Raw genomic sequence first — 24,926 nt, forward strand, 5'->3', positions numbered from 1 at the left:
GAACTCCAGCTGTCTCTGGTGAAAGTAAGTAAAATTCCTGGCGAGAAGTGGTCGCTGCAGACGTGGGCGTTGGGGGATGATGCTCAGCTCTCCATCCATGTTGCTTGTGACAAAATCATCCTGCCTTTTCTTAAACTCATCCTCCTTCACAAACTTGTATGAGGTGACCCAACTGGTCTGCAAATTCAAGCAACTGGGAAAGATGCACTTTCAAGACAAAGGCACAGCTAGCTAGCGAAAAATCGATGACTATGATGTAGAACAAGCAGGCGAACCAACGATGCTAACAATGCTGGTTGATTTTATAATGCTCCAGTGTAAGGGGTGGAGTTATGTAAGTAGGGCCCCGCTACGTCACGGAGCCCTCTGATTAGGCCTGTCTAAAAGAACAGAAACAGTTTCATAACATTTTACTATTTTAACAGTCTAACTCTAAAATTCAGTACTTTATGAGACATTTGACATGTTTTCATAGATTAAGTTTCAACATTTATAAGGTGTTTTGAAAGAAATCTATACATTTCCTTTATACAGACTTTAAAACCTCAGGTGGTGGTGGGAGGAGCCTATAGGCTGTACTCACTGTGGGCTCATGTGTTTCTCCCACATTATTTGTTTTTATGTCCAAAGATTTCATAGAAGTGGCCCTGTGGTCATGAATAACTTATAATGATCGGGTTTTTGGAGGATCCGGTTCACGAGTTTAAAAATGTAAATAGCATGAGAAACCTGAATATGCTAGCTGGAGGACTCTTGAAAAACCTGATTTCTCTGTGCTCATGTAAACTGATTATGATCATATTTGTGATAAGGCGCATGTCCATGTAATCGCACTCATTGACAGGAGATAGGCACAATTTTGCAAGTGTTAATTGTAAAATAAAACATGACTTTCTTGTTCTGGTGAAAAAGTGAAAGGATTTACTTTAAGTATCTCAACCAATCCTATTAATGTTCAGCCTCTCTGACTTTATCTAGTGATTTTTGTCTTACCTCCTCATACATGATAGCATACAGTGCAATAAAATATGTAAAACTAAAATACACATTTTTGTAACTTTTCTTGTACTACTTGCTAAGTTTGGGTGCCCAACATTTTAAGTCAAATACAAGGCAGCTTAACACTTTAAATTTTGTTTCAGTGGCTCAAGACACTCTAGTGTACTTATTGACATTAAGTAAAATTAAATTAAATAATAAAATGATCATTTATACTTATTTTTACTGTTTTCTGTTAAACTATAGTCATTATTGCATGTCCGTACATTATGTTATGCAGTTCAGTGTTTGTTTAGTGTATACATATTCTTGGCGTATGATTACTGAAAGTCCCACAAGCAATTGGGCGTTTTTGCTGTTCGACGGTGAAATGATGATGCACACCTGTGGCTGTATTAAGGTGGAGCGTTGGTGTGGCGCTGTCCGTAGTGCTGAAGCAGAATGGAGGTACAGATAGACAGATGTCATTTAGCCTGCTTTTTCTTTGTGGTTCTAAATGGAAAATTTGACCCTAATACCTAATTTTCCCTCCCTTAGTTATAACAGCCAGCACCCATGCGGTTCATGCAATGTTGCACACACTGTGGATTTTTGACATTGTTAATGCTCTGATAATAACTGTAAATAAATATTGCTCTGTTTGTGAAGACTGTAGCAGGTTTCCATTAACCCTCAAACTGCATAAATTGAAATTTACGCAGTTTGAAGTAAATTGAATTGCAAATGTAAAATACGTCTAATTGAAAAACGATAATTAAAAAAAACCCTCCCATTTATTGCCAAAAAGATTTTACGCTCACATGAAGCGATTCGAAAAAGCTTTATTTCATAAAACTGCAACAGGCTTTTCCAGGTCACATGATGCTATGCACTCATGATACAATAGAAAAAAAGCTGCTAATGTTTTGAACATCCATCACCATGCTTCTTGGAGTGTTATCACCAGAGGAGAAGTTGCAAAAATATTGCTTAATTTTTGTGCAATCTGTAATGGAAACCCACCTAGTGTGTTTAGGTTTGTTTAGTTTAGTTATAACAGCTAGCACCCATTCAGTCCAATATGTTTCATACACTGGATTTTGATGCGTTCCGTGCCTCCCCCCTGAGTCACCAGAACATCCCCCTCTCGTTGTTCTGGGACCTCCTATTTTACAAATGAAGCACTGTCGTTGTGCATATTTGTATTTTCTCACTGCTTCACCCAACTATTACTTAGCATGTAATAAAAAACAAAGTGCAAAGTGCAGAACAAATCAGTTGTTAATTTAAAATCACTGAAAAGAAAGAAAATAAAAGCTATGTATACACAGCCAGCTCTGGAATTAATATCAACAGGAAGTTAATCAAAGGTTGCTGTTGTGTTGTCAAAGATGTTGCTGTGGAGATGGACATCTGGACTACCTTGCTCAGCCTGCTGCCACTGCGACCCATTTCCAGTGAGCAGTGGAAAATGAATGGATGGATGGAGTTCATCAAAGTGCATGATTCTTTTGAAATGTGATTTGCTTATGACTTTAAAGGCTGAAACAACATGATAAAGAACCTTCGATGGCCCAGTGTTTGATTTTATCACCTAATCACCAACTCTGACTGTTAATACACAAGATATTATGTCACTTTTGCACAAGGATTTCTACTCAGTGCACACTAAAGGTTACATCATACAAGAATGCTAACTGTAATGATAATACTTTGTTCCCTCTGCAAGGACGCACATAAAGTGGAAAGTTGAAGTCATAATAATGGTGGGATTTTCTGAGCCTTTTAAGCTGTTGGCCAGAGGAAAGGGACCAACGGAGAGTGGCTACAATTATGCAATGGAAAAAGACAAGGGAAAGCTGGACTGAACGGAAGGAAAAGAAAAGAAAGGAAAGAGAAGAACATTATTTCAAAGAATGGAAAACGGCACTATGGGAAAACCTGCCACTTTGAAATAAGGTGAGAGCATTTTTTTGGAAACAGTGCCGCATAAGATGAGTATTCCAGAAGGGCCGCCACTGAATCGCTGACTTTGGCCAATCAGTTTCTTCTACCTCGACCACAGAGGGGAGGAAACACAAAAGCAGAGAAGGGGGCCAGGCCTGTGGTACATAGTGCTACTCTGGGAAAAAGCAAACCGGCGCCTGGAAAGAAACGTTATGTCATCCTTCTCACGTGATGCTGTGTTGTGCTCTGCTACCATGGCGACAGAGAAGATGATGAGGAGAAAAAAAGTGAGGCAGCTGCAGCCTTAACTTTTTAAGTTCAAGAAATACATTAAGTGTCTCAGAGGTTATACCATCAGTCAGCTTCTCCATGGACTGATGAGAACATAAACACACAACTGTAACAGGTGGTATTAGGACCCAATTGCAGCACACAGGAAACCAGGAAGAGTTGGTAATGGTGTTTAGTGCTTTAACTTAGCAGGTACAAGACAGAGCAAGTAGACAGCTCACAATACAGTCCAACACTCCGGCAAATTCCCTCTGCAAAGTCTTTGGCAGCCCGGTTGGTTTGACAGGCCAAACTGGGCCAAGAGGCAGGAGACTGGGGGCGTTAGCCCAACAGCAAGCACAGTTCAGTTCAGCAACAGGCAGCAGTACCATGGAGGACCAGGCAGGAGATGTAGTCACAGAGGCAGAAAATCTGGAACCAGGTAAGTACACAATCCAAGCAGAAGAACCAGCAGAGGACAGGAAGAAGGTAGGCCAAGGCCCCAGCTCTCATTCCGAAGTCGTCCAATACTGCCGCCTTTGCAGTGCTTTCGACTTAAAGATCCCGACACCAAAAGCCACTAGCATTATATGCTGCTGGACGACGATAGCTGAAAGTGCAGCTGGACAGAACAATGCGAAGTGTTATTTCACGCTGGTGGATGGTCGGACGGAATCTGTCATATCCGCACAATACACCACTGGACGGCGTCAGGTCGAAACACTCCAGCTAATGCTGCGATATAGAATGCACAAAGGTCCCTGTATGGTGAGCAGGAGTAGCAAGGGATGGAGGGACAAATCTCAGGGTCCAGTGATATGATGTTTTTATTCTACACCTTACCACTTGCCTTTTATGCCTTTACCTGACTATCTGTGCCAACATGTGCATTTGTTGAAGTCCCGGTGTTGGTTGCCATGTGCTTTTGTTGCCAAAACATATCCACGTGCAGCGTCATCCCACTATGTGTTTGTGTTGACATTACAGTCACAGCACTCCGGAACCCCAAAAACAGATGCAGGAGGATACCTACAGAATAATTTGTAGACACTGAAGTCCAGTGCAAAGCAGCATTATGTGTTGACTTGAGATGAGAATGTGTTGGATGGATGGATGGATGGATGGATGGATGGATGGATAGATGGATGGACGGACGGACCAGGCCCTGCACAAATCAAGTGAATTTCAGAACATTCAGGGTTTAGTCCGACACCCTATTTACATTCAAGGTACAAAAAACCCCAGCATAAATCTCTTTATTTTAATTGTAAATTAGGAGGTGTGAAAGATGGCAAAGTGAATCCTGGATGTCAGAGTTTCATGAAACACAGAAACAGGAAGTACTTTTCAAAACAGTAACAGTTCATACTTGCAAATGCATTGACATGCAATCGTATCATAACTTTGATTAAAAAAACAACTTGCCATCATCATGCCATCACATCCAGCAAGACCTCAATGTTCACCATGAGCAGCAGATTATGTGCAAGGAGAGAGGAAGGGCAGCAGATAACAATTATGCATTTAAGAAGAACTCAGGGGAAAAAAAGAAGAGCAAGAGGACAAGCAATGCATGCTGGCAACATTGTGAAACGTTATGAATTATGAAAACGAGGCTTGGCATGCGCTCTGTACCGTCTAGCAGCTTTGGCCTTGATTGGATGAGAAGCCTGATGGAAGCACAAGCTTTGTATCCATTACCACTTAATGTACACACATACAGTGATACAGTATGCCAATGCAGTACTGCATGCCCACATCCAGCCTGTGGATGCCAGAGCTCCATGCTGGCTGAGAGAATGGCGTCATGCCACACACTGATAAGCCCAGAAGCCGCACTGGTCCCCCTTAGAAAAGACCATTGACAGCCTATCTGACAGCTGAATGGGACACAGCCCAGCCCTGTGGCTGCAACACTGAAACCAGTGAAACCACTGAAACTAGTATTAGTATTTATTTATTTATTTGGCTTTTCTGCCTTTATTAGACACGACAGACAGACAATAAATTGCAGAGTGACAGAAAGGGAAAAACATTCAGCAAAAGGCTGTGAGTCTAACCCAACCGGGCTGCTGCTTGTCCCTTCATGGGGCAAACGCTTTACCGGGTGAGCTTCCAGAACCTGAAGTTCAAATCTCATGTCTCATGTGCCTAACAATGACAGTGGAGCAGCTGCTGGCAATGAAATTCTAGTTTTCAGCCACTCACAGACTGTTGGAGACCTCTTAGACAGCCTGTTACTTAAGCGGCCCTGCCCTTAAATGTGCATAGCTGTAAACCTTAATAAAATGTAAACGGGTGAATTATAAGGAAAAAAGTCATCCCCTGTAAAACTGTCATGAATATTGAAATAACTTAAAGAGAATAAAACTGTTTTTTATACAAGGCTGTTTATTTCTGTTGTAAATTAGGGCATTCTAACATGGGGCTCTATGTGCATTGACACTGTTTTGGAGCCAGCCTCAAGTGGCCATTAGAGGGATTGCAGTTTTTTGCACTTCTGCACTGACTGCTTTTTTCAGCCTTGGTGATTGCCACTTGGTTAAGTACACAACTCATGAAAACATATAACATTGATTTAGTAATTTTTAAACATTACAATTTGTGAAAATTACATATTATTATACTTTCAGGATAAACACAGTCAGGAACATACTGTTACATGCCTCGTCATGCCATCCTAAAAACTTCTACCAGTGGGCCAATAATTGTGAGAGAGGCGACTGTGTTCCAGAAAAAACTGAGTTCATCTCGAAGTCCCAGGGCTTTTGAGGTTCCAGTGTGCAGATAGCCAAAAGATATTTTTAAAAGGCATATAAAAGGGCACAATACTCCCAAAGAGATCTGTTGTTGCAACTCTCACCACAACTAATCACAGCATTTGCAGTCTGAAGTTCACTCCCTCGGCTAAAGGATAAAACAAAACCCACTCAGACGCTGGCTTACTAAAACTGCACAAAACACTTAGACAATAGACAAGTCTATGGTCTATCACCCTAAAAAAGACAGACAGACTTACTTTGCCTGGGACCCCGGTTGCAAAATGACAGGGAGCCAAGGGCCAGTTGCAGAAGCCACAAACATCTTTTTAGGATTTTAAGACATGTCTGGGATTTTAGTATATTTCTAGATTTTAAGAAAATTCCTGGACTTAGGGACATTTCTAGGATTTTAGGATATTTCTAGATTTTAGAAAATTTCTAGGCTTTAAGGACATTTCAAAAATTTTAGGATATTTCTAGATTTCAGGACATTTCTAGGATTTTAGGAATTCTGGATTTTAGGAATTTTTTAGGATTTTAGGACGTTTCTTAGATTTTAAGACAGTTCCAGGATTTAAGGACATTTCGAGAATTTTAGGATGTTTCTAGGAGTTTTAAGGGCATTTGTAGGATTTTAGGATGTTTCTAGGATTTCGGGACATTTTTAGTACCTAAGGACATTTCTATAATTTTGGGATATTTCTAGGATTTTTAAGACATTTCTAGATTTTAGGATATTTCTAGCATTACGGATATTTCTAGAATTTCAGGGCATTTCTAGGATTTTAGGAGGTTTCTTGGATTTAAGGGTTTCTAAGATTTTTGGATGTTTCAAGAATATCTAAAAATTATCTAAAATATCTAACTATCTAAAAATTCTAGAATTTCAGGATATTTCTTAAATTTTTGAATGTTTCACGGATTTTAGGAGATGAGTCTTAGCTAGGACCTCTGTTGGAAGGTACGGGGAATCCTCCACTTTATGCACTCTGGCACCTTATGTATAATAAAAGTACAAAAAGAATTACCAGTGTGAATCACTTTAATTTAATTGTGAACTACAAAATGGTTGGGGGTCCACCCAGCACCCTGTTAGGGGCCATAAGTTGAGTATCGCCTCCTTTTAGGTTCTTCTCTACAGCACATTGGCACCTTTGACTCTCTACCGCCACCTACAGGACACAAGTCATGCAGTCTTTGTTCAGTGCGCCCCCCCTCAAGGTGCATCAGGTACCTCCATTTACTACATGCACTTCTGAGGGGATAATATTATTGAGTGTGCCTGTCCTTATCTGTATTTTGTTAAAACTATATATAAAAGAAATAAAAAGAATATAAAAGCAGCATCAACAGATAGAATAAATCACATTCACTCAACACAGACTGACCATATGTACACTCACTGATGGATCTTTGTCCCTCAGGCTCTGCTGGCCTGCAGTCTTGCCCCCTGCCACCAGGTTGCAGTTTCAGCAGTGTTTGGCTAGGGGATGCCACAGGAACAGGAAACTGCTTATCAGCACTGGAGTTTAACAACTGGAGTTGACACATGACCTCCTCAGGTTGAATCACTAGATTTTGATTAATAATCAATAACATTACTTTACTTTAACTTCTTCTCCCCCTTATAACTTTTAAAAAGACAACGTGTCAAAAACATAAAGAATCAAGCATCAATTTATTTGATCCAGTAGTACCTGAAAATGCAGTGTAGCTTTGTAACAATGCATTCATGTGAGCAAATTTACAGCAAGATTTCAATTTTCTATGGCCAAAGAAAATGGAGCGGAAATAAAATATAAAGAATTTAAAGTGGTACACTTTTTATGTTGACTGCTGGTGAATCGACTGCCCCTATAACGTGCAATGTGAAAAACTCAAATCTTCTCTCGTCTTTTTATTCGCAGGATTGTCTCTCAAGGTCGTCAACACATTTTTGTTTGCCAGCCACTCGCCAAACAATTTTTAACACATTTAGTTAGAAGTCGTACAATTTGCGTTTCTCCTTCCAGAGCTAAATTTGTCTTGTCTCACATCACACCATCCAGTCTGTGCGGCTTTCAGTCTCTGCAGCCGTGAAGCAAATGATTCACATAAATACTATTCATTATTCTGCTACATTCAGTGCCCATGGGAAACATAGTAAATAGAAGCTTCTCGTTTGGAAATGCTGCACACCTCAGCTTTGAGCTGGTAAGTGAACACAAAGGTCACCACACCTGGAGTCACACAAACTGCAACTTGATTTCAAAGAGCCAACAGAGAAAAACAACCAAAAACATATTGCAAGTCAGCCATTCTTTGGCCTTGAAGTGCTTAATATGATATAAAGGCAGCATTAATGCTTGATTTTTTTAATCTAAGTAACATGTTCAGCACTCACTTCCTGAAGCCGTGATTCCCATAATGTTAGAATTATTCAGATTCCTTAATGAAGGAAAAGTACAAACACTAGAAGGGCATAAAATCAAGTGAATGTTGCATATACAAAATTATAAACAAGCCTGCAGTTGTCTTATTTTCATTTATTTATATGTTCATTGCATTCTATTTTATTGTACTTATTTTAAGCCTGCAATCTTATTTTCATTTCATTTTATTTTATTTCACTTACTTAAGTCTTTTTCTTGTGTAGCTCATTTTGCCCCATGCTGTACAGCTTTTAAACATATTTTTTTATATATTTATCATTGCCTATCATTGTTTATTTCTTCACTTTGTAACTTTGTTTTGAGTTACAAAGTGCTACATGAATAAAGCTTTAGTATGATAATGATAATGATGATGACGATTATTGCTATGGACATCTTAGCAAAACAAAAAAGCTGAAAAAGTGAAATTGTAAAATGAAAAAAGCTGAGCTAATTAGAATACTATAATGCTCAAGAATAGTTTGACAGAAATGTAGGCAACTAAAGTATCAAATGCGTACTAATTGGAAATAAAGACATTATTTATTACATAACATGCTTTTGGTGTGCATATATATATACAGTATATATATATATATATATATATATATATATATATATATATATATATATATATATATATATATAGCTAAACATTTACTGCTGTTGACATTGGCTGTAGCATATGTATATAAAATTGCACCTCAAAATTACTACAATACTTCCTCCTGAATTTATAGTGATAGTAGAATAGGGGTTGGAATAATGTAGCAAACACCGGAAATACTTGAGTAAAAAAAAAGTACATGTACTCCTTACTTTTCATCATGGCAGAATTTACTGGGACAAAGTTCAAAGTCCCCGTTTAATATTTTTCCCCTTTCTGACATGAACGCATCATTCGTCTCCGCTTGCCCTCTCCACTCTGCTCTCCTGAGCTCTGTGCAGGGCAGCAGGGGGTGACGGCGTGTTCCTGGAAGAGCCCAGCCTGCCTGCAGAGTCACTCACATTCCTGGCTGGGATTCAATGACTGAGCCAGACACACAAACACAGAGGGAGGGGGCGCGTGAGAGAGCGCGAGAGAGAGACGTAGACGGAGCGCGAGAGGGGGAGAGAGAGAGCGAGAGAGAGAGCGCGAGAGAGTCAGACTTCTCTCTGTACAGTCAGAGTGAACTGCGGGGGCAGACGGAGTGGATTGCGGCAGTCCTCGACAGCGGAAAGAGCCTCAAATAAGGATTTTTCATCGAGCTGTATCGACTCACAACTCCCGCTTTTATTTCATTTTCGCCTACTTCCTCTTGGAATCCGACACACGGAACTTTTGGCCTGCGTGGAGTTCGTGGAGCCGTGTGTTTTCAGATATGGACAGTCGGCGAGCCGCTGCAGGGAGCGCCTGGCCGGTGGACACTCAGTAGTCCGGGGGAATCAAACTGCTAACTCACCGTCTGGGACTTTTCACTGGATGTTTGATGAAGCGCTTCGCATTATCGCTCAGCTCTGGGACCGCGTGGATTTACCAGGTTCACAAACGGATTGATACTCGTGATTCCGTGTCGACGACGAGAAGGATTTACGCTTTTAAAGTTACAGGAAAAACATGGAGACTGTAAGTCGGCAGAGCTTCCAGCCTCATCCGGGACTGCAACAAACTCTGAAGCAGTTTCACCTCAGCTCTATGAGCTCTCTGGGCGGACCGGCGGCGTTCTCTGCCCGGTGGCAACATGAGCTCCTCTTCAAGAAGGACGGGAAGGAGCCCGAGCCGGTTCTGCAGCATCTGCCGCCGCCGGTGATGCCTGGCCCGCTCTTCATCCCGTCGGACCGCTCCACGGAGAGGTGCGAGACGGTGCTGGAGAGCGAGACCATCTCGTGCTTCGTGGTCGGTGGGGAAAAGCGGCTGTGCCTGCCGCAGATCCTCAACACGGTGCTGCGGGACTTCACCCTGCAGCAGATAAACTCGGTGTGCGACGACCTGCACATCTACTGCTCCCGGTGCACGGCGGACCAGCTGGAGATTCTCAAAGTCATGGGAATCTTGCCCTTTTCGGCGCCGTCCTGCGGCCTCATCACCAAGACGGACGCCGAGCGGCTCTGCAACGCCCTGATCTACGGAGGCGCCTACCCGCCGCGCTGCAAGAAAGAGCTGAGCGGAGGCTCACTGGAGCTCGAGCTCACCGAGAGGAGCTTCAAAGTCTACCACGAGTGTTTCGGCAAGTGCAAAGGCTTGTTCGTGCCGGAGCTGTACACCAGCCCCAACGCAGCGTGCATCCAGTGCATGGACTGCAGGCTCATGTACCCGACACACAAGTTTGTGGTGCACAGTCACAAGGCACAGGAGAACAGGACTTGCCACTGGGGCTTCGACTCGGCCAACTGGAGGGCGTACATCCTCTTGGGCCAGGATTACTCTGGGAAAGAGGAGAAGGCCCGTCTGGAGCAGCTCCTGGACGAGATCAAGGAGAAATTTGACTTCGCCAACAAGTATAAGAGGAAAGCATCATCCAGGGTGAGCAGCTCCTCATGTTCTAGCAGCTACTTCTTCGTGCATTTTCTGTGTGCTCTGCAGCTAGTGCTGTTCTCCAATTGTTTTTACTCATTCTCAAGATCCAGTAATTTATTGCAACTCATTTTTAGAGTTATTTTCTTATTTACTCCTGATAATGCATTTTAGCTGTCACCTTTCTCTAACAGAAGCGAGAATGTTTTTGAAGTTGCTTTAAAAATACAATTGTATGTATTCACAATTTCAAATGCATTGACATCTTACAAGAAAATCCATGCATGTAGTGTGCTCCTAATATTATACTCTCAAATCACGAGTCCACTGCACACTGTAAAATCTGACAAGATGATTGTAGGAAAGCAAATGCCTTGAAAAGGTAAATATAACTATTAGTCTTAATTTGTGTTCACGTTATACCCAATTTTTAAGTTTACTTTAAATTGAGTTATGTTAAGTTAGTTAAGTTAGAACTTGTAGATCCCCTTACTTCATCATTGGCAAAATCCTCTTCCTCATGATCAGTGTAGTCAGACTACCTTCATTTTCTGAAGTTGCTTAAACATAGAAAGAATGAGGTCGTTTCAAGTGTCATTTTTTTAGTTGCAACAATATCACAAAATTAAGAAAATACTGAATCGAGATATAAAGTGAACATAAACTAACATTAATTGTTATATTTACTTACATTTTTCAAGGCATTCAGTTTTCTTAGATCTTTTTAAAAGTAAAGTCAACTTATAAAGTTTTACAGTGTGCAGTGGAATTATGATTTCAGAATAGTAATCTTGGGGGCACATTACATGCATGGATTAACCTGCAAGATATCAGTGCACTTTCTTTGTTATGATCAAGTTAAGTCAGACTAACTCAGTTTACTGAAGTTGCTAACACTTAGAAAGGACAAGTTAATTTCACTTGTCATTTTTAAGTTGAAAAAAACTTAACACAATAAAGTAAGTACAGTTAAACGTCAAATAGTCTTAATGAGATTTAAAGTAACTATAAATTGAGATTTATAGTTACATTCGCTTTCTTTTTTCAAGGCGATCAGTTTCCAAGAATATTTTAAGTAAGATCAACTTGTCAGATTTTACAGTGCATGTCAGTAGAAATAGTTCCAGTTCCAGGGAGTGTTTTATACTGGTTCCATTGTTGTGATTCCAGTGTTGAGGTCCTGGGAATCCCAGGTGTCCTTGAAAGACTTCCCAGTAGGCCCCTCAAATTGAAACTGGCCCCAGTTAAAGAATGCATAAAAGTCATAAATTATAACCACTTGCACATTTTCATTATTAATCTGGAATTAAACCTTCACATATGGATGGAGATTGCCTGATGCGGTCAGTATTTGGTCATCTTTGACACGTTGTTGCTAATTGAACCTCGTCCAGGAGCGACAACAAAACGCCTCTGGTGGCAATAAAGCCATTATTTGCCCATGAAGCACCTCTCAGGCTCACTTTTATTGGCTCATACTGTAAATACAATCTCATTTACCAACAAATGGCTCAATGGGAGATAGTAAACAACAGTTGGAAGGGGTGGTGGTGGATGGATTTTACATGAATTGAGATGTAAGTGAGTAAATAGTTTGTCCTTTCTGGAGATTAAATGGCTTTTCATTACACACACTCACACACACACACTTCAGTGGGATAGATGCAATTTCTTCCCTAGTCTGCATTGCTGGTTGTTCTTTTAGTGAGTGTGTTCCCATGAGAAGGGAAACACTCCCACAGTAGCGGTATTATTGCATTTATGAGTAAATTTGCCCGCTCCCTGTGCTTGTGTATCACATGAAATGTAATGTTTGTCTGGCTGTCATGTGCCTGGCTTCCTGTGGGTTTAATCAGCACTACGATCAGCGTTAATGGCCTCTCCTTTTTCTTTTTTTTCCCTTTTCTTCTGATTCTCTGTTAATATCACAGAATATTTCTGAAATGTTTGAGTAATAAGAATTAGAGCCTCCATGGCAGATATTTTCTCTGCTGTGTTTGTGACCAGACCACCGACCGAGGAAGTAGTTTCAACACGTGAATGTGGTTCTCCGTTCTTCCTCCAGCTCTGCTTTTTCGGACTGACTGGCTGTGAAACTGTATGAAGGGATTATAATCTGTGCTTTGGTGTGCAGGCAGGAGTTTGCAGAGAGAGTAGTTGGGTGGTAGACTGATAAAAGGAGTCCCACCCCCCGCCTCAGCTCTGGAAAAAAGGCTAGTGCAGCCATTTGCATGAACTGTTACACATGAATGGAGTTGATGGAGCAGGGTTTAGAAGTATTGTGGTGGAAACATAATATGATCCCAACAAAGGAGAGCATTCAGCAAACATCGGACCCCCCCCTTCTCCCCACCATCCACCTACCCCAGGCCAGCCACCACCTCTGACATTACACGCACCCACACACTCATCCTCCCCCCTCTTACCTACTTTTTTTTTTACTCCTGTCTGATTGAAACCAGAGTGGACTTCTGGGCAGTAGACTTGTTGATGAGGCACAGAAAGCAAAAGTGTTTACAAGAAGCTCCCATCCAGTCCTCTGCTGAGGCTTCTTTCACAGGAATCTGCCCAAGAAAGAGAAATCAGGGAGACCATTGAAGTCCTGAGGAGTGCCAAAGTCCTGCCATGCATGGTGAATACCCACTCTTGGCACACACTTTCATTCAGACTCAAGTAGGTACACCTCAAGGACCCCCACTTTCAGGGGGCCTCTTCTATTTTTATAAGTGCCGACGGGGCACCCGAGTGTTAAGCCCAAGGCTCATTTGAGCCTCTAGCCTGCTTTTTAATTTGACTCCTCCTTTTTTTTTCTCCCCCTGCAAGTACCTTGTTTCAAGAAACGCTAATGAGGGAATACATGCTGGGTAGGAGTTGAGGAATATTGCTTAACTTATGGCAACAGAGCTCCCCCTTTGTCAGCACATTTCAGCACGACCGAGGCACTTTGAAAATGTTCTTGGAGGATGTGAGGCAAAGTGCTAGACAGTGTCGTGCCGCCTTCCTACCTTTCAGCGCACGAGAAAATGCCATCATCTGCGTGCCGTCTTTGGAGCGCCCGGGCAGCTCTGTGAATATTAATGAGGGTGTTTCAAAAGTGTTAGCAGCAGTCTCGCATGCAGACAGACGCAGGAAGTGATATTGTCGCACTTCCCTCCTTGCAGATGCTCTTTTGAGAGCTTCCTTATGAATCGCTCACATAATCACAGACACTTTGAGTGACTTTCACAGCATAAACTCCTAGGAATAAAGGTTCCAAAGGGTTCATCCTGAAAGGCTGAGGTTCTACCTAGAAAAATTTGCTTCTAAAAAAACATTTTTATGAAGAAAGGGTTCTTTGTAAGTATAAGAGTTATATTGAGAACTAGATCATGGTTAGTAGGAGAGAGATTTATGAGTAATGTGGTAAATTACTATTTATAGAGCCCTTCCTCGTCTAGTTCTAGAGGAAGTTCTCAGAATATAAAAGGGTTCTCTATATAAGCCTTTCAATCGGTTCGAGATGAAACCCTTTGAAGATAAAATTGTTCTCTTGAGAACCCCCTGGGTAGGTTTTAGATTAAATCCGTGGCAAAATAAAAAGGTTCTTAGAAGGTGTAAATGTTCTGGACAGAATACCCAGAGAGGGTTCTGGGTGGAATCATTACACTATAGAGGGATTCTCTATGGAACCTCTCATAGGGGGTTCTGGGTAGAACTTTTTGCAGATGGTTTCTAGGTTGCCCTTTAATTTGGGGTTCAATGTAAATCTCTCTGAAAGTGTTCCAGTTGATGTCTTAATAAAAGGTTGTACTTGGAACCAAAAAGGGTTCTCCCATGGGAAAAGCTGTAGAATCCTATATGGTTGTGATTAGCACCTTTATTTGTAAGAGTGTACCTGCATTTGTGACCAGGGTGTGAGTTTGCAGCACATTCTCAGTTCTTATCAGAGAGGATATGAGCCACAGCGCTGATTGTAAACAGCAATGAGCAAAAGCAGTGAACTATTGAATTGTTTAAATTAGTTTATATGCTGGGTGTGGAACATTTCTCCCAGTTACTCATGCCAGCCCTTGGCTGCAAGTCTTTTGGTTTCTGGCTGGTACACATGTGGGTGGCACACATAATCAGTGGCTTTCCGCATCAGGATGTTTAGATAAGGGTTGCGGCGGCAGATTTAGTATGTTGCTAACTTTATAATTCGCCCTCAAGATTATGTGATTTCTACACAATCCGTCTGTTTAGGGGAGATATGAGGAAGAGGCACGGGGGGTGGAGGGGGGGTGCCTGCTGTCGGGCCAGCTCAAGCTTGACTCATACTCGCTTCAAAACAGCGAGTTTATGTCAAACTTTCTCTTGTTGAAATGCCAAAGATCCTGTTGGAAATAAAGTGACTTTTCTTTGTTGAAGTCATGGAGTTGGGCGCAACATTTTGTCTGCAGATGAATGGCCATTCATTACATGTAGACAGGCAGTCAGTCTGTGCTTACATTCCAGACCTGCCACTCCTTTAACTATGATATGAAAACACTTCTCCTTGGCCTGAATAAACATGTCGACCATGACTCTACTGCTGAAAACAGTGAGGGAAACCCACATTTCCTCCTCGTCCAATGATTCATTCTGATTCTCCAGTGGTAGGAAGTGATTTGTTTAGAGCGAGAGGTGTTTAAAGAATCGGAACAATTCTTTGCTTATGCACCATTATGTTGCTGTGCTGAAACCTGATACATTCCCGCAGGCTGTTTCCAGGCCTTTTGCTGTGCTTCATCGTAGTAAATCTGAAACTAAATCTGACTTGTGTTGTAACACAGAACCATTAAAGATGAAGTCAGCAATTCGAGTCCAATACACACACACAAAACAAATCCAGTCACTGACATGGCTCTGTAAATGGGAAACATTTGATTACTTTGATTACATCTAATTACTTTCAGCTTCTCAGGCTAATAAATACACAGTAGAAACCCACAAAATGTTCAGAAAAAAGATCATTCTCACAACTGTATTGGTTATTAAAAAGAGAACTACAACTGTACCTTTTTGAATTCAACTTTCACTCGGTCACAGAAGACTGACGAGGCTTTATTGCCTGGTTGACTCATAAAACATGCTTCACTCAAACTCAACAGAAACAAAATAAAACTCACCCAAACCATCTTGGTTACTTTTTGCTAGTAATCCAGTCCACTCTTCCAGAAATCACCAGCTCCAGTTTGGTCGAAAGATGTTAATCTAAGTCCACTGTTCCATTATTCCCCACACTCGTTCGTTGCCTTCTGGCCGACAGCTGTTTACAGTCCTGTAACTTTCCCTTCACCACTAGGTGTTGTGGTGTCTTTCAGCTCAGCTGCCTGTTCCACCAGTAGAGACTGGAGACTGAGCTCTGGTGGTGCGTGCAGTGCACTACATACAGTGATTTTAGTAGAAAGAGGAGCGCAGGTATTTATGACTGTATTAAAAAAACATATCTTTCTAAATACCCTGGTATTCCGTAATACTATGATACTGCCCATGCCTAGCTTGGACCGAGCCACCTCAAGGAACAGACCATGATCATAATGAAACCTAAAAATATCAGAGTTATTGACGTTCAGAAGGAGCACTGAGGGTAGGGGTGTATTTGTTTGGGTGTTGATTTGCCTCCACCTTTATGGCCTGAAAATGACAGAATTAGACAAAACTTCAGTTATACATGTGGTTGTAATATTTTTCTCTAAAGTGCTGCATTCCTGCCTGCCTTTCTCTAAAGTGCAGGAGCTAAAACTTCCCCTTTTCCTTCCACTACCCCCACCCCTGAGAAGCCCCCACTGCTGCTTGGGATATCTGGCCTCCAGCTGAAGGGGCTGCTTGTTTCAGGAGGGAGGTGGGGCAGTGGTGGTGGTGGGGGCCCAGAGGAAGTGAACTCCCCAAGGGGATATAGGCCCATGTCCTGTTTCATATGCAAGGCGCAATGTTGGCTAAGCCTTCTGACAGCCAGCCATGTCCACGCGGTGGACAGGACAACAGCTGGTAGCTGTGCATTTCAATGGCTGCCCAGGGAATATTTCTGTTGTTTTTATATGGGTTTTTTGCAAAACGTTGCAAAAGTTGATTTTTGTCATGGTTATGTGGGTGTGAGGACAAGTGTTTCTAAGAGATTCAATGCTGCAATTTCTGTTCGATGGTTCTCTTTTTTTGGCCGTCAAATAGTGTAATTTAAAATATGTCCTCTGTGCTCTGAAAAGGAGGAAGCCACCAATTCAATTAGGCTTGTGTAATGAGTTCTGTTGCCTGGCCAGGCTGCCAGTCTGGGTTTCTAATGGAGGACAGTCAGTCCAAGCTGTGAGGCATGACTGAGGGTCAGAGAGATCAATGCCAAATTGACATTCGAGTGTCTTTATGTCAAGTGTGATTGAGAACTCCATCACTTCTGGAGCTCAATGAAAGTGGACTGACAGACCAGCACAGAGATTGGCTCCTAAGTGGAGCTGGCTGGCATTCTGAGGAAAAGAGGCTTCTTCTTGAAAAAGGAAAAACACCTTTTTAATTGATTTGGACTTTAATTGCTCTCAGGCTGAATGGTATGCAAATTCAAGTCAATTAAAAAGAGGGTATTTAATTAGTCGTTAAGTTTGTGTGCTGAAAATTTTGTTAATGACTTTCCACATATGCTGCATCTCCTCTAAAGCCTTTTCATTTTTCTTTTCCTATGCAGGAAACTGCCCAAACTACACTTATTATGCTCTTTTGTCCATTTCTGAAAAAACAAAGAAAAACTCTGTTAAGAGTGACTTGACTTCAAGGCTCCTGAATAAAAACTTTGAGGAACAATTGTGTCGTGAGATGTCCGATGCCTTTGATGTGCCTTTAAACTCTGCCTGTGTTTCCACCACAACTGTAGGCAGGAAGGTGACATGCAAGAGAAAGCAGGACAGAAAGTGGCACGGCATACAGGTTATATAGCCTGTTTTGTTGTCTGGGAACATTTTCAGTAGGCTGCCATAGGAGCATCAGCAGAAAATGAATGAAATCTTTCTTTTCTTATTCTTGTCTCTCTGTCATAAACTGTTTATTTCACTGTTAAAGTTCTGCGAGCAAAGAGGATTTTCCCAGGTGCTTTTGATTGTGTACAAGAGATGAAAGCAGTATGTGTTGGTGGCGGTTTGTTGTGGGATTCTGATTTTACTGTCACTTGACATGTCATGACCAACTTGTGTTGTTTTCTTTTAGAATTTAAAATGCTCCTTTATAAATCAGAATTTTCTATCAAAACAAAAGAGACAAGACTTTCTAAATCACGCAAAGAGCTTGATGGCTTTCTTTTTGAGTCCCTGTATTTAGCTCAGTATTGGAACTTAAGGTATTTTTTTTATTCATTCTTACCAAAATGCACATGTAGCATGGAGCACTGGGAAATGTCACGTACCAGGAATTGGCTTTTAATATATAACAAAATTATTGTTTGATCAAATATTTCCCGATTATGTTAAAAAAAAAAAAATCCTGGTTTAAAAAATATTTGCCAATTTTGCGAACTGCGAGTGCTTTACATGGGACCATCATTTTAAAAATTAACATGCTGTTTTAAGGAGGACTGGATACCGTGACAACAGCAGCAAACTTCCTTTTTTACTTGTAATTGTGCGTGTGTCCCTTTGTATCATTCTTTGTCCCCTCTCTAAATTCAAAGGTTTTTTTGGGTCCATGATTGCGGCGCAGGCAGAGCTCTCTGTGAGTTCTTTTTTTCTTTCCCTCAGTGACTAATTGATCTGTCTATCTGTTCAGAGCTGGTCAGGTCAGATCAGTGGATGAAAGGAGCAGCTGTTTGTGAGTGAGTGCAAACTTTTACATACAGTAGAATCAAGTTTTATTTTCAATGCGCGTGACATTCTGCTGCTCCATCTGTGTCCAGAGTACACTCTGTGCTCCAGTAGTGTGGTGTAATGCATAACCAAATAGTATTTATACTTGAGCTCTCCTAATGAAGAGTTAAATTTCAAAAACATAAAAACTAGCTGTGGCAGCAGTTGTATTAATCGTTGCGGGACACCACAAATACATGAATGTGTGTAGAAACCTTGTATCTTCTGCTTTTATCCAGTCTATGATTGCAGACCCATCTCAAATCGACAGCTCTGTACCTTTCTCAGGAAGTCCTATACACCAAGTGAGTTTTAAAACCTCGACATTGCAGCTGTCTTTGACAAAAAGCAGAAGTCTCATTCAGGAGGAGACAGTGACAGAACCAGGAAAGGAGAAGTTCAAGCCCTCATTGCCATCCATTGTCTGCCCTCCTCCCCCTCTCCTGTGCTCCCATCCCTGACCCACTGGCTTCTACATCCATCAGCAGCATCTCAAATGGATGAAGCGGCCAGCCAAGTACTTAATGAAGGACTGGCTGGCTGCAGTCAGTCTTTGTGTGGAGGAGGAGACCAGGGGCAGGGGAAGGAAAACACGGCTCTCAGGGGCTACTGGGCAACCTCCCACCTCCCCGCCCTTCCATTCAAATAAGATGGAGGGAAGAAAAGGTTCCATATAAGTAGTCCACGTTGCACTTGTAGGAAGCCATGCATGCGAGCTGTCTGGGAGAGTGGTGCATGCAAAGCTCAGAGCAAGGAGCCAAGAGCATGCGTGGAAATAAAGTCTTTCCTCCCACTCAGTGAAAGCCCTTCTCAGAATATTCATAGGCTTCCGATAAAGCGGGAAACTAACAAGCACACTCAGCTTGCAGTGGCTATTCTTAAGTCTCTGGAGGCCCTTTAGCGTGCCTCATTGGAATTATTGTAAGTGAAGAAGAAGAAAGAACCCGGTGACCTACTCCAGGTGTTGCGTGGCTCTTCCTCAGTCAGATGGTGCAATTTGATGTCTGACCTGACCGTTGGCTTGTGAACGACTCTGTGTCAATTTTTTTGTGAGCATTTAATATTGATGATAGGTTACTGTAGGCGGCAAGGTCCCATGTTTATTTAATGAGATTGTCTTTGAAATATTCATCAACACACATGGCACTGTAAGCCCAGCCATTGTCCTAACTACACAACCCCAAGCACTATCCTCTAACCTTTCGCCTCCTTTTCGGCTCGGAGGCTTCTGTGTTGGCAATGCATCACTGATGCTCAGATGTAAGGCCAGCGTCACACTGAATTAGCATTTTGGTGTCTGCCAAGTGGCAGAAAGCTTTAAGCTATGTAGACCAGACCAAGCTGTGAAGTTCACACAGTTTACCAGTGAGTGATTTGCAGGTGAAAATATGTTTAGGCTGAAAAAATGTGAAATGTTTAGACATTTTCTTTTTTTTAAAGATTATTTTTTTCCATTTTAGCCTTTATTAGATAGGACAGATCAATAGCGTGAAAGGGGGAGAGAGAGAGGGGATGACATGCACCACAGAGCCACGAGCAGGAATCAAACCCGAGGCCACTGCAGCAAGGACACTGTCTTCATTCATGGGGCGCCTGCTTTATCCACTCAGCTACTAGACGCCCCTAGACAATTTATTTAAGTGCAGTTTTAGCAGCAAGAAATGTCTTTGTTACACCATCTACACCAGTTCTTATAGTTTTGAATTTTGCAATAGATTTGTCTTTAATTTTTGTGTTAAATTCAGTAGTTTCAGTAATTGGGTTTACTTGTTTTAATTAAAATTTTATTGTTTAAAAATGTTTTATTTTTGATTTTTATTAGTTTCTGTAGGCTGTTTTTTAAATTGTTTAAATTATTAGAATATGAGGGGTATTTGTCAGGGGAAGATTCAAGTTGTTCAGAATAGCTGTTACAATACAAACACAACACTTTTATCCCTTTTTCACAAAAATTAGCTTGGTATGCAGGTTCTTTAAACATGGGAAAACCCGCTAGAAAAAGACTCGTAGACCCCTTTCCCATTGACAGTAGACCAGAGCCGTGTGCACAGTTCTACAGTATTTCCATTTCAGTTGTGTGAAATATGTCTTTTTCAAATCACCTGAAATACCACCCCATGCGAGCGTAAACATTTTTTTGCAATAGATGGGAGTTTTTTCGAAATTGGCGTATTTTATATCCTCAGTTTCAATTCGGGCAATTTGAGGGTTCATGGAAACCTGCCTTGTGATGTGTTGAGAAAGATATACCTGACTATGGTGATTCTTTAAAGGCATCACATCTAATGCAGTGCATTCTTTGTTTAGGAAAGCCCCAGTCATCCTTTTTGTATTGTTATATTTTTCGTTAATCTGCTATCAGCACTTTGAACCCCTAAAATGTAATTATTTGTGGATTAACAGCAGGATAAACTGCACCGGTTGATGTTAAGATGTTGGTTTCCAACAGGAAATCACAGCTGGCGCAGCTTCCATTGCGAGATGGAATGGTGAGGTGGGGGTTTTACTTTGTGCTGTGTCAGCCCAGGAGCGTCCTTTGTATATGACAGCAGCGATGGCCTCTGGAGTTGCCCCAGCCCCCCACCCATTTTCCCCCCTGTGCACCCATATGTTTGGAGAAGCAGGCAGCACCACGCGACCTTTACTTCCCCAAATAAAGAGGTGACCCACCTCACCCCTCGCCTCTCATGAAGCGCAGTCGGCCAATTGCGTGCTGCTGAGCAACTCCCACAGGGCAGATGGCTGTCTGACGAAGGCAGCGAGAATCACACACACACACACACACACACACACACACACACACACACACACACACACACACACACACTGCTATCCAATGAATTAACATTCACCAGCACCACAGTGTATTGAAATTAATGTCTGCGTGATGTAAGATGTGTTTCAGATTTTGTTGAAAGATTTTGGGCTTACACCTCAAAAAAATGTGAAACACATGAAAACATTTGAATAGCAAAGGCATTGCCGTTGGTGTGTGATTGTGCATAGGGCTGGTCGAGTGTATTTTTTGCAGTGTGTGTGTGTGTGTGCATGTGTGTGTGCTTGTTCTGTGCCTGGATCAGCTGTAGAGGCTGTAGGAGGAGATTAGCATGAGCTCACAGCCTACTCATTTCCATCCCCATCTGCCTGTCTCCCACAGTGATGCTTCCCCTCACCCCCAACCACACGCGTGCTCATGCACACACACACACACACACACACACACACACACACACACACAGCTATCCAATGAATTGTGTGTGTGTGTGTGTGTGTGAGCAGTGTGCAGACATCCACACGGTACCCAGATCCCACCCCCGCACTACCTCCTTAGTCTTATAATGAATACAGAAGCAGACAGAATCACGTGCAAATGCACACACATTTGCGTGCACTCACACACACGCATACACACACACACACACACACACACACACACACACACGCACACACACGCACACACACAGACTTGTCAGCTGCACTAGCAGTGTGTAACACAACATCCACCAGGCATGGCCTAGAATATCCTCCTGCAGTGTCATGTCAGAAGGCAGCGGTCCGTCTCACACTGTTGGGACAGCAGTTGACGGGTGGCCTGTTTTCTCCGAGGGGGCTTCTCCTTAATTGTCTCAAAGTTTAGGAAGGACAGGTAGAGACAGCAGGCAGATACAGGGAGATTTTCAAGCTAATAATAAGCGGGGCTAATCTTATTTCTGATTGAACTGGCACGATTCCTCTGAAGAGGAAGCTGCCGAGTCAACTCAGCAGCTTTGCAATATCTTGTCGAGTGGATGGGCTGATAACGGTAGCCAGAGATATGGATTTTTATTTTAAAGAAGCACAGCAGCAAAGCTTCATTTTTACACAAAATGAACACTGTGGCGTAAAAAATACAACTATGTGTTGGTGTAGAATGACACCAATATAGGGCTGAATACTAGCACTCAGTGCCTTTTAGGTATTGAACAAAATAACCCAGTAGCATTGCAAAGTCTCTCCTGTCAAATATAACCTGCATTCAATTCAATTTGTGTGAAGCATCTGATCTAGATCTATTAAATCTAATTTTGGTTGTATATACTACAGTTTACCATAGTCACAGCTATGTTTAATCTGCAATGCTAATAACAGAGGATAAACCCTAGCCAACATTGGCTTACAGAGGTTTTACCATCTGGGTTATCTTTACCGCCATGGTACAAGGCAAAAATCAAGGAAATTCAGTGCCGATACAGACCAGGTTTACACTGCACATCTGGTTTGACTTCCACTATGTCCCACCACAATATTTAGTGTAGACCCAGTGGTTCCAGAACCATTTTTCCTCACTAAGAGGATGCAGGTTTGTTCCTTTGTCCATTGCTGCAAAGTTCCTGAAGCACAAAACCTGGTACACAGAGCTTTCAGCTTTTTATTCTGATGTTTTGGTGAGGGGGCATTAAATACTCCACTACACCCTTTCTGAGAAAAATGGTGTGTCATCTCTCAAGACAAGCATTTGGCGGCCAGTCCACTGAGTGTGAAAGGGCTTGAGGTGTACTTTGTGTTGTTGTAAAGGCAGGCGGGGTCCTGGGAAACCTCTGTTGTGCTTTTTTGTGGTTACATTGACTCTTCAAGGGGGGTGTGTGGGAGGTCACACTGGTTTGGCCTCAGCCATGTGGAAGGGCAGCTCCCAGGAGCTCTGCGAGGCATTATTGTGAGAGGATGGGGTGGGGGTGGAGGGGGTTGCTGTGCGCTGGCTAGCCATTGTCACCTCCTTTGTGGTGGGTATCAGCTGTGGATCTGTGATTGTGAGACAGATAGAGGTGATAACCCGCCCCCCTACCCCCTCCACTGTTGGATGATCAGTGGTCCCAAAGCGCCTGAGTCATGGACCAGCGCTCATTGTTTGCCTCCCCCTCCTCCATGCTCCCTCTTGGCCTTTTTGCTCATCCTTCCTGCAAGCGTCATGGCGTCTCCTGTCCAGCAAAAACAAACAAAGAGGTGAGGTAGCCATGTAGCACACCACTTCAGTTCTATTAACATTCACCAACAATCTCTAATAGTACAAAGTGACATTTTCATACACATAAAATATATTTTACCTCTCTAAAGCTAGTGCATACAAAACATTGGTTTAGCTTATCCACAGTCTCTATATGCTATCAACTTCTTCCGACAGATTTTGTGACCTTCTGAAATGATCCTAAAATTGATCAAATGTGCTGAGTTCAGAAAGTAGGTAAGGTTTGTACTTCTGTCTAGAGCTGTCCTTTTTTGTTCTTTAAACAAGTTCTAGAGTCATCTTTTGTTTGTAATCGTTTGCATCACCATAAAAAGCTTGAAGAAGAAACCACGATATTCCCATTTGCATGATCAGTTGCGTTGACGCTACAGAGACATGGTAGGTAGTTCAGTTCCAGTTCCAGTTCCAGTTCCCGTACACAGTTGGACGACATGTGACACAAGCTCAGAGCATTTGTTTGAAACAACTCTTGCAATTTCTAAATTGGAATTTTGAAAGTCCAATTTACTGAAGGCAAATTGGCCACAGATCATTATTGGATAATATTCGATCCAAATAGTTTGATTGGTGGTCTCTTATGAGGCTGATCTGAAGGGCTGATCACATGGCGCTTATTTCTTTTGTGCCGCTAAAAATTAAATCTAAATTAAAATGAGGTTGCTGTTCCTGGAAAAAGTACAGAGTTCTATTTCTGCACGAATTTACGGAGGGCACATTCACTGTGCTTGGTACTTTGCTGCTCTATCTTGTCAGACAAAGAGCCCAGAGTATGTTCTGCTGCTCTGAGAGTGCGGTGCTCTGAAGAACCAAACACCAGCCCATATTCAAACAGTGCTCCAAATTTACTCACAGTCCAGTTTGCCCTAGTGTTCTCTGGTCCTCAGAGTGACTATTTAAAATTCACCCCAGTGTCTGAAAAAAATGAGTTAGCTAATGTTAGTCCCTGAGGATTCAAACAAACTGATAAAGTATCACCTCCAAGTCTCATTAAAAATTAGACAACCTGTGTCTAGCGTGTCTGCGCCGATTATCTCATGCAGACTGCTTTTGTTTTTGTTCCTGTAAAACATTATTAACATTACAGCATTCATCGTACCGCGTCAAGTCTCTAGTTTTGCTTCCCCATGAGATCACGCTAGAAAGATCACGAGTGGCTCCGTGTGGAACGATCATCTCAATAATATCCTGATGTGTGTGAATAGCCGTTGTTTTCAGATTTTGTAATGTTTGCATATTTTGAGA

General features: G+C 42.0%; 1 protein-coding gene across 1 annotated transcript in view; it reads left to right on the forward strand.

The window, feature by feature from the left end:
* The first annotated feature begins 9,536 nt into the window (after nucleotides 1-9,536).
* Nucleotides 9,537-24,926, forward strand: part of skia (SKI proto-oncogene a) — a 98,665-nt gene continuing 83,275 nt past the window's right edge. The window contains exon 1 of the mRNA XM_042492575.2: nucleotides 9,537-10,871. Within this exon, the coding sequence (XP_042348509.1) occupies nucleotides 9,966-10,871 (906 nt within the window). The 5' untranslated portion in view covers nucleotides 9,537-9,965. The remainder of the gene's footprint in view (nucleotides 10,872-24,926) is intronic.

This window comes from Plectropomus leopardus, chromosome 9, assembly GCF_026936395.1.
Source record: "Plectropomus leopardus strain MGB_pleo_1.0 chromosome 9, ASM2693639v1, whole genome shotgun sequence".
In the NCBI taxonomy this organism is placed as follows: Eukaryota; Metazoa; Chordata; class Actinopteri; order Perciformes; family Serranidae; genus Plectropomus; species Plectropomus leopardus.